Source organism: Lactuca sativa, chromosome 3 (genome assembly GCF_002870075.4).
Source record: "Lactuca sativa cultivar Salinas chromosome 3, Lsat_Salinas_v11, whole genome shotgun sequence".
NCBI classification, from domain to species: domain Eukaryota; kingdom Viridiplantae; phylum Streptophyta; class Magnoliopsida; order Asterales; family Asteraceae; genus Lactuca; species Lactuca sativa.
The window spans coordinates 77597897-77608784 of record NC_056625.2 but is presented as its reverse complement, the minus strand read 5'-3'; the positions used below and the strand labels follow the sequence as shown (position 1 = coordinate 77608784).

General features: G+C 33.1%; 1 protein-coding gene across 1 annotated transcript; it reads right to left on the bottom strand.

The window, feature by feature from the left end:
* Nucleotides 1-929: 929 nt before the first annotated feature.
* LOC111912597 (2-oxoglutarate and iron-dependent oxygenase domain-containing protein CP2) lies at nt 930-4059 on the bottom strand. The gene is made up of 8 exons (XM_023908342.3): nt 3646-4059; nt 2556-2603; nt 2155-2343; nt 1928-2078; nt 1658-1869; nt 1455-1573; nt 1250-1361; nt 930-1151 (listed from the first exon to the last, which is right to left on the bottom strand). The coding sequence occupies exons 1-8, from the start codon at nt 3970-3972 to the stop codon at nt 1113-1115; spliced, it is 1197 nt and encodes a 398-aa protein (XP_023764110.1). The 5' UTR covers nt 3973-4059; the 3' UTR covers nt 930-1112.
* Nucleotides 4060-10888: the final 6829 nt, after the last annotated feature.

Here is a 10888-nt window from a genome sequence, read left to right as displayed (position 1 = left end):
AAGAAGGGCTAAACCGGAAGAACAATATTGTATTGCATTTGCTTTGAGGGTATGAGGCCATCGGTCCGAATATTATTCACCTTTGTTACTTGAGTATAATTACCTTATTACCCTTTGGTAATATTAGTTTATGTAGAAGATGATATGATATATAATTATATATGTACTTTATAACATGAGGATGTAAGAGAAGCATACCAGGTTGACTTTTAGTGGGTTCTTTTGTGGGGTCGAGTGACCTTTCGATGTTGTATAATCTGTCGTAAAACGAATGTTTTTTTGTTATGGTACTGCTAGGTATGCATCACTTACAACGATCATGTAGTTGCTTTTGTTATGTATTGAAAATTCGAAATATTAAAAGATTTGGTCTTTCTTTCATCTCTTGGTGTTCGATATTTAACTTTTTTTTTTTTTTTGTAATAAATTGTGAAATGTTTATACGAATAAAGTCTAGAATGTGAAGAAGGGACGTGTAAGAGGATCTTCTTTTTTTGCTGTTTAAAGGAAAGAAAAAGGGAGAGGGAGCAGTGAAAGGACGTGTTGTGGTTATTTTTACAGAAAAGTAGACTTGACAATGCTTTTTTTACAGTCCCTGCCACACCCACTTTTTTACAGCCCAACTGAGCATCGAGTCTTAGCGTACACACTGACCTAAATTGATACACTCTCACTTCCCATTTAATACTACTAGTACAATACTCTAGCTTCCTAAGTTAATAAATTTTTGTATATATTATTAATTTATCATATCCCTAAATAATATTGTTATCTTCAAAGAATAAGTTTTGAACTAAATATATGTATAAAAATCTATAATTTGTTACTTTTACAAGTAATTATCTCTTAAATGATATTGTAAGTTTTAGCTTTTTCATATTTTGTAAATGAAGTAATTCATAAAACCAAATATGCAAAACTCAAAGGAATATGGTATATCATGGTGACTTACAGTTCACCATTTTATTAAAGTAAATATATGCATTTTAGTTGCGGATTATATAAAAAATATTAAACAACAACATTTCATCACCACAAGGATGACGAAATTGTGGTCCTTCATGCTTAATAAGTAAAAAACGATTTAAATCTACAACAAAACCAAACTTCTTCTACCCAAGACGCACAATCCCATTCCACATTAACGCTTCCTGTAAATTTCTCACAACATTAATAACCATTTTTAAATAAAATCAAAAGTCGTTATTATTTATATTTAAAAAAAAAAAAAAAAAAAAAAAGTAAGCACCTTTTTGGCAGCCACAGCCTGGTCAAGCATTTCTCTGTTCTCCCGTTGACATTCACCACACCAGCCAGCTGTAAACTTCTTCATGTGTTTTCTCATCTCTCTAAACACAGCACTGTAACATAATATAACTTTATCAAAATAAAAACATTTTCTAATTCAATAAATTTAACTTTTTTTTTTCTAAAAAAATAAAAAATAAAAATACCTTCTGCACCAAATCAATAAATTGACCCGATTTCCAGCTGTAGTGGGTCGAGCTCCATGTCGATGACGACCACGGTGAATAACCGCATGCCCAGGGACATGCGAGTATTCGAAGATCTCCTGTAAATGAAATTTTAATTTAAAATAAAAATATAATTTAAAAAGAAAATATAATAATAATATATATATATTTTTTTAATTTACCTCGGGTTGTGATTCCGTATGCATATGTTTCTCACAACGAACTCCTCTAAAAAACAATTCTCCACCAGCAAACTGTTTCCCCAAACAGACATTTAAAGTCACCTCTGAATCATCCACATGAAACCCTAATTCCACATCTCTATCAAATCCATATTCCACCACAAATCCATGATGAGAATCAAGTGCATATCCTCCCACATCAACAAAGAAGACTGCATAAATTTGTTAGATAAAGTACACTGTCTATATCGATTTAAAAAAAAAAATTACTTTTTGAGATGTGGCTAATGAAGTCTTCAATTAACTTATCCAGCATTGGTTCCATTCCAAAGTCATCAAGAACAACACCAAATTTGTTCATGGTGTTTGGGCGAATGGTTGCTGATTTTGTTTCCAGAATCCATTTTTCGTAATTTTCAACCTGAGAAATTAGAATGTGATAAGAAAATATAAAAACTGAAGTATGAAAAATAGGAATAGAAGATTATTTATATCACCTCAGCTAGCATCTTTGCACAGAAATCTGGGTGGAGCATATCGAATGTGAAAACTCCTGGAACAGGTTCAGACATTATGTTTCTGATGCTTTGATTTCTGCTGACATCATCATTAGCCATGAATGCGTTTATGAAAGAGGGCACAAAGAAGCTTGAGGGATTCAGTTCATATAATTCTCTGTAAAGAGGCTGAAAACCAAGGAAAAAGAAAATCAGTGATTGCTGATTATATAACATATAAAATATAAAATATATATATCGGATATTACAATGTTCACTGTTTTAAGTGGTTTCGGTTTAAAAAGGTAACGAAAATAAAAGTATCGTTACGTTTGCATGGGATACATTTTTTTAATAAATTAACCTTTTTCGGATTGTTTTTATAAGTTTAACATGTTTACCTGATAACTGGATATGATTCTTTCCCTGTATAAGCTGTGCTTCTTCACCTGTTGAAAGTGATGAAAGAGATGATTAGTAATTGAAATAGACTTTAACATATAAACTTCAAGTCAAGTAATATATTCACAATTTTGATTATGAAAACTTGTCTATTAAGGAAGAATTTCTTACTGTATTTCATTCGTCGATAATTAAAGAACTGTTCTATATAGGGAAGTATTATATTAATGATATGGGCTTTGCATCACTAGTAATCTAGGATATGAATTCTAAATTATTGTAGGTTATTGAACTCATATGAAGAAACAGGTGCTTAAAAAATGTAATCCCCAACCTTTTAACATAGACTTGAATACAATCCCTCTATGCATAAACATTTTGTCAACTTTATGTGTAAAGCACTAATTGTGTTTGCTTCCTAAACAGAAAAACACAGGGAACATAGAAAGCATGGGTACCATGAGTTCCTAATGCCCAAATGTTGACAATATTTGGTTTTTATATGAAACTTTGCCTTATTTGAAATTTAATCGCAATAGCTTGATAATTCAGAATTTGTGCACAAGAAAAACTTCTGTGATGGTGAAAGAGAAGATAATAATGCACCGATTTCTTCAATTATGAAAAGCATAGAACCAATTTACAAGATTCAATAGTTTTGTTGACTTGAACTATAGAGCATGAGTTACAAAAAGATCAGATATCCTGCAATTCAGTAATGATCCATCAAACTTAGAATCAAAACGAAACATTAGATTTATAGACAGCATATTTCCCAGTTTTTTTTGTTCATTTCTATGCCCAAATAGGATTTTTGTTGATCCAATCCAAAATTTGATTTTTTTTTCCTAATTCAAACCTAAGCTCACTCATTCTATTAGCATGCATCATGATTTGGGGCGATCCTAGATGACAGAAAGACGATCCATGAATTTCTTCATGTGTATGGGAAATTGGCACCTAATGACTAACAAATAATGGTAAATTGCTCATTCATTTCCCTGCAAACCTCAAAGATACAAATTTATATATAGGATATCCTAGTGTACGTGAGTACATGATAACAAATAGCGAAAATGGGATACTCACTCGACTACGCTCTCCTTCATTCCAATAACGACGCAGAATGTCCCGCATGTGCTTAAACTTCGCTTCTCGAGGAGCATTCAAGAGGTTCGGCGGCAAGTGTCGCTCCAGTGAGCTGAAAAGCTGAGGACTGAACTCCGATCGAAGATCTTCGTAATTTTCCGGTTTGTGATCCTTTTTAGGACTCAATCGGAGACGGTAATTGGAGTTCACCGGTACTGGTACAGTTCCGTTAGCATCCATGTTGCCTGCGGAGACAGGGGTTGACGACAGAGCAGTCGGCGCAGAATCGGTTCTCCGATCAGCGCCACCATTAGCCGGCATCGTCATTGTTAGTGAAGATCGAAGAGAGAAAATTAAGGGTTCAATTTTGTGCAGACGACGGTGTATGCTTGTCGTGAGAGCTCATGAGTTTTGAGGTTTCCCCAGATATTTAAACACCTCATCTTTATTTGTTTTAAACTCTAGACCCTTACTTTTGTATATGTCATATTTTAGCCCCTCATCTTTTTTGAAATGATCAAACTCACTCTCTAATTCATGTTTCAAATTGTCTTTGAAAATATCACATTTTTTGTAAGTTTTTTTACTCTTGATTCTAATTCATTAAGTTCTTATGCTTCTTTATTAAGCAATACAATTGTTAGAACTGAGCATTATTATTGAATATTAAATCAAAATCATATTTTTCTTATTCTAAATGAATATTATAAAACTAAGTCTTTATAAATTAATAGAAAAGTACATACATGCCCTTCTTGGCTAATGCACGTAAACAATAAGTGTTAATTTAAGAAAACGTGAATACATCTAAATAACGGTTACAATAGTCAAATGATGTTGTCCTCCGGTTTTTCTCATGTACATAGTCGAATCGACTTTTTAATAATGTTAGGATCATTTCACGCTTCGTCCTGTATTTTTTATTGCATGATAAAACAATGATAAATTCTTTTTGCATGCATGGTATTTATAGATGGCGTGGATGGTATGCTATGTTGTAGATCATCGCCCTAAGTAATTGAAGACAGAATAAGTTCTACAAGCTCGTGCATAAAGTTCATAAAAGTGCATAAGCGTTAAGCACACATCAACATGTTTTTCTTCATTACAACTCTAATTTTACCCGTGATAAATCAATTTACTTTGGTAAGGAATCTATGTAAACCTTTATACTTATAAAAGTTTAATTTCTTGCTTGATTTGTCACTTTTATATCCGATGCTCAAGATAACTGCATAACATGATGTTATCATGTGATCTCACCAGAGTTATCATTAAGTTTGTTGTTTTCTTTCAAATTGTATATCTAGATAAAATCTTACAAAAAAAAACCCTTTAATTTAAATACCAATATTAATCACGTATTATATCATGTTGGTTTACAAGAACAATCATTATAGTAATGTATAACACACATAATTTTAGCAAATAAGTTAAAATTTGATTAAATTAATAAATGTGCTTAGTTAAAAAAGTTTTTTTTGGATATTATAAATGAAGTTTAAAAGATTTGAATATAAGAGTTGACTTTTTTAAGTTTTGGAGTACAGTTATATAATTTTAACTAGTTTTGGACTTTTGTAAGTGTTGACTTTTTTAAACATTGGAGTTAAGTTATTTAATTTTAACTAGTTTTGGACCATTTTGTGAAGAGAAATTAAATATCCTCATACCTTTTAATCATATCAATCCTCCTACCCATTTAAATTATGACATGTGTCATATTAGCATCCTAAAATATCATTAAATTTCATTAAATGAGCATTAAATATTACACATGTCACCATTTTATTGGGGAGAATGATATGTAGGAACAAAAAGTAGAAGAATATTTAATTTCTCTTTTGTGAAACATAGATGTCGAGGTCAAAGGAGAAACTAGAATGCTTACTTTGTTAATAAATAAATAAAAGAAAAGGTAGAACTGCTAAATTGGTCTTTATGCTTTCGTAAAAACTATGGATAAAATCCAAAAAGTTTATGACTTGTATGGAAGATTCAAAATCAAAAATATTACGATGGTTTTCGTCCTAAAACACTTAAAATGACTTTTTTCCTTTTATTTTCGTTTTTCTTTTTTTATATTTTTTTTATTACTTTCATAATTAAAGTAATAAAAAGCACACAAAACCAACCCCACCTACCCCTCTCTCGTCTCATTGTCTTTTACTTTCTTCTTTTCTTCCTTTATCCTAGAAAATCAAACATACACATATACACACTCTTAAAACCAAACCCTATATAAATCCATCATCTTAAACATAACATATAGAGGAAGAAGAAGAAGAAATTAGGGTTCTTGAACTAATTGCAAATCCCTAGTAAAAAACCCCAAACACCATTCTGAATCGATTAACTTGTTGATCGTTGTAACAAAATTGTACGTGAAGGACAATGGATTCTATGTGTAAGTCATTGAACAAGTGATTATGATGGTTAGGTGGGTATTTTTTAGCCTAGATTTGATGAATCATTCTTAGATTCATTTGAATTTAATTTCACTATAGAACTGATGTAATTTATCATGATGTGATTCGAATATAGATTCAAAGATTTTATGTTTAAAACGTTGAATGAAATCCATCTAATGGGTCAAATATGAAGTTGGTGTTTAATGAAGCTTTTGGGATTCGATAATGATGAATCATCCTTTGACTCATTCCAAATCAATTTTGATTAATTAGAAAACAAAGTTCTATTAAGATTCGGAGGTGGATTTGAGTGATCCAAGTTCAAATCATATAAGAGCAAGCAAGTGATCACTTTTAGAGTTTTAAAAGCTTGATTTAATAACGGAGTTGATTACCTTAATAATTAATGATTTAATTAATTTAATGATGTTACAAGGATGATATCTCATTTTTAAGTTAAATTTTGGAACCATTATAATCCAAATAAGTCATTAGAACTTGATTACAAAGTGTCAAAAGCAAGTTTGGAGAATTAGGATGCTAGGTTTGGCATTTTTGCATGAAATATGCACATTTGATCATTTACACTACCCGTATAAATTAATTTTTTCTTAATTTATACAATTCATGTGATCCTATGACTTATTTTGGTGATGCTAAATCATCTACTCTTGGTTCCGATTCCTATTAGATGCTTCAATGGACACTATAAGGACATGTTATTAAGGTTTAAGGGTTATGAGTTAACTAAGTTTAGTAACCTTAATAGATAATTATGGTTAATTAGTGTTAATCTATAAGATTAATTATATTCATATAGGTGATCTTTAACATTCATTACAACTAGTGAAGTCATATAGAATATTACGTACAAACTTGAGGTGGGTTCATTACCTTTTATGACATTATAATTTGAACTTTTATTCATTGAATTGTTATTTTGTATACTTACTTCCTTGAAATACTATATGTAGCAACATGTTTCATTCACATATTTTTTTTGCAAAAGCATTTGGAAATAGGGCAACTATAAATCCTTCATACGAGTTTATATTGTGATCATATACATCCATCATTAGGTGGGTTGAAACATGTATGGTCTAGAAACTATGGATTTGGAGTTTATGAACCCTTAAAAAGGCATTTCTTGTATTTTTATATCATTATATGAACGATATTCTAGATTACATACATGTATAGTAGTATACTGGGACATGCAAATCCTTTCCAAGGCCTCATGATTGGCACATGTTGTAAGAACCTAAAATGTTGGTATAAGTGTTTTAGATTGTCATTATATGCTCAAGGACATTTTGGCTTTTGATTATGTTTGAATGGTATAATGGTATTAAATGCATATTATGTGTTTGTTAGACGTTTTAAAGCAATGGGAATATGTTATTATGTTGGTGAATGAACTGGATATTGATAGATATAAGATTTTTTTTGGGGGGGGGGGGGGGGGGTGGAAATGCATTTAAAAAGGAATGGAAAAGTTGTTTCCAGCTTCACCACGATGCGGTGAGAAACTTGTTCCGATATGGTGGATGAAGCGGTGAATTGGGAGAGATTTCATTGTAAGTCGTAGGCAAAATACTTTGCACCACGGTGTGGTATATGCGTATCACGGTGTGATGGACAAAGTAAGTTTCTATAAGGGATTTCCACCGTGACGTAAGAGAGAGTTGACCATGGGTTCATTTAATTTACCACGACGTGGTGAAGGTCTCGCCATGATGCAGTTCCCGATCATAATAAATATCAGATAAGATATCATTCGTGATAAAACCACTCCCTATTTCTTTGAGAGAGAAAGTCTAACGATTTTGAGTTTGAAGAAGGATCATAGGGCGATCAAGTGGAGTTGTGTCAATGTTTGAGCATGTGACAATAGTCAAATTCGGGCCAAGTCTAAGCCGGACAAAGTCAACGAGGCAAACTGGTCAACTCAATTAAACCTTGTATAATAGGGTTTGTATTATGTAATTTCTATATAACTCACTATCTTAATGAGAAAACATCACTTGGAAAGTTCGTGTGTTTAAATTTCTTTAACCTTAGTGCTAAACAATGAACAAGAACAATAAAACAATGTTGCATACTCAGCGAGAGTGTGTAAGATCCCAAAACATGGCATAACGGGGTTTACGGACCTTGCATTGCGTAGCCGGACGCTCACATTCGTCACACACGAAAACGCTCTCAATCGTTTTCACTCTATCTCTTTTTATCGAGAAATCTCTCCAAGAATGTCAAATCTCTCCCAAATCTCTCTAAGTATGTGAAATCTCTCCCAAATATCTCTTTGTATGAGAAATCTCTCCAAGAATGTCAAATCTCTCCCAAATCTCTCTAAGTATGTGAAATCTCTCCCAAATATCTCTTTGTATGAGAAATCTCTCAAAGAATGTTAAATCTCTCCCAAATCTCTCTAAGTATGTGAAATCTCTCCCAAATATCTCTTTGTATGAGAAATCTCTCCAAGAATGTCAAATCTCTCCCAAATCTCTCTAAGTATGTGAAATCTCTCCCAAATATCTCTTTGTATGAGAAATCTCTCCAAGAATGTCAAATCTCTCCCAAATCTCTCTAAGTATGTGAAATCTCTCCCAAATATCTCTTTGTATGAGAAATCTCTCCAAGAATGTCAAATCTCTCCCAAATCTCTCTAAGTATGTGAAATCTCTCCCAAATATCTCTTTGTATGAGAAATCTCTCCAAGAATGTCAAATCTCTCCCAAATCTCTCTAAGTATGTGAAATCTCTCCCAAATATTTCTTTGTATGAGAAATCTCTCCAAGAATGTCAAATCTCTCCCAAATCTCTCTAAGTATGTGAAATCTCTCCTAAATATCTCTTTGTATGAGAAATCTCTCCAAGAATGTCAAATCCCTCCCAAATCTCTCTCGAAATCTCTCTCAACTTTCTATAATCACTCGGGGCATTCTGACCCTAGAATTTGGCGAAAACAGCCCAAAAACGGAAGTCTACGCGAAAAACGGACTTAAGGAGCCGAAACCCCTCTTAGGACCCGAACCCTTCTGAGCCGAAGGCTGCTGAACCGAACCCGAAAGGTCCTCTCGGGCCCGAACCTCGCCTACACACCCGAACCCAAACGTTCGACACATTTCGGGTCTGATCACCTTCTCTTCTGAAGACCGAAGACCGAGCCTTCGCTTCTGATGACCTACCGAGCCCTCGCTCCTTCGCTTCCTCACCCCCTTCGCTTCGCGCCCAGCAGCATTACGGACCGAACCCAGCCTCAGGAGGACCGATAGGTCTCGCTGGGAAGCCTCTTTTCTCCTGGTTTTCGACTAATGTTGCGTTTTAGGCCTGTTTTTTTTAATTGTTTTAACACGGGGTTTTCACCCAAAACTTTATTTAAACATATAAGACCCCTTAAGTAATGAATAATCACGTTTTAAGGATAAAACCTTATCCAAAAGAGAGTAGGTAAAGTACAAAGGTAGAGTGTTGACTTTACCTTATTTTATGACACAAGCAACCCCATACCCACTCCATGCCTAACCCACACTCCTCCCCACCATACCTTGTCACTTCCTTGTACTTTTACCCCTCTCACAAGCCATCCCCACGTTTTTAGGGCTGGTCACTCAACCTCTTTCCTCATTTTTCTTTCAATTACTCTCATTTCACCAAAGATCCAACTCCAACTTTTCCCTCAAACTTTTCTCTTCAATTCGAGATCTCAAGGTTGATCATCAAGTGTTCTTCCACTCTTGGTAAGTATAATTCATCCTCCTTGTGATTATTGCACTTCATTCTACTCAAATCATTGATTGCTTACACAAACTCCATAACTATGATGCTAGATTCTCGAAAATCTTCAAGGCATCTCCAAGTGTTCTTGAGTTAAACACTTCCATTCTTCAATAATCATCTACTGAAATCACTTAAGGTGAGTTCATACCCCTACATTTTCATGTTTTCTCAAGTTTTTAGGGGGGGGGGGGGGGGAATACAAATTAAAACACCAAGAACATAACTAAAATTTTCTAACAGCTTTCATCAAAAAAGTTGGGCTCCATTCACGGACTGTTTTGGACAACTTAAACATTTTTGTTTTCAAAACTGTTTTAGGTGTAAGTAGTACCAGTTCTTAGCTTTAAAATGACTACTTGCACATCTCCATACGATTTTTCTAAAATTTATGGTGATTTTTACAAAACTGTCTATCATTTCAAACACCAATCCGGACCAATCTGTGAATATGGACTTATTCACACAAGTTAGAGGTCACTAAAAATTATGGAAAAATTTATGAACAAACTAGACTCATTTTACAAACTCTCAGAAGTTGCAGAACTTGATTTGGACATTTTATGATTTTTCTACAAATTTTCTAATAACAATTACAGAAAATGTTATAATCAGAAAAGCACTAGCAATTTCATTTCACCTTGTAACATGTTGAGCAAGGTGTATATTATTATGTGTTTATGTGTTATTGCAATATATGACATTCTTGAGTTAGTATCTAGATATACACCAGTTAACAAATGGATTTTTACTAGATAAAACATAGATTAAACAAAGTGTTATTATTGAAGTATACCCATTACACACAAACATTTTATTAAACTATGTTAAGTATAGTTTACATACTTTGCTATTACTACCCTTGTTTTGATAAACTATAATAGGTATAGTTTATGATACATTTCCAAATGCATACATTTCAAAAGGGTACATTTATACAAAAGAGAAACTTTCATTATGTTAAGTGTAAATCCGTTAATAACTTTGTGAGAGATTCGCTTCGCATAAATCATAAGTCATGTATTGTAACCAGAGTCTCCTGGAGGGAGAGC

Excerpts from the sequence above, each read along its gene's own strand:
- LOC111912597 (XM_023908342.3), bottom strand. The coding sequence starts at position 3,972 with ATGACGATGCCGGCTAATGGTGGCGCTGATCGGAGAACCGATTCTGCG. Across the intron at positions 1,574-1,657 it reads ATACGGAATCACAACCCGAG|GAGATCTTCGAATACTCGCA; the intron begins GTAAATTAAAAA and ends TTTCATTTACAG. Across the intron at positions 1,152-1,249 it reads AGGCTGTGGCTGCCAAAAAG|GAAGCGTTAATGTGGAATGG; the intron begins GTGCTTACTTTT and ends AGAAATTTACAG.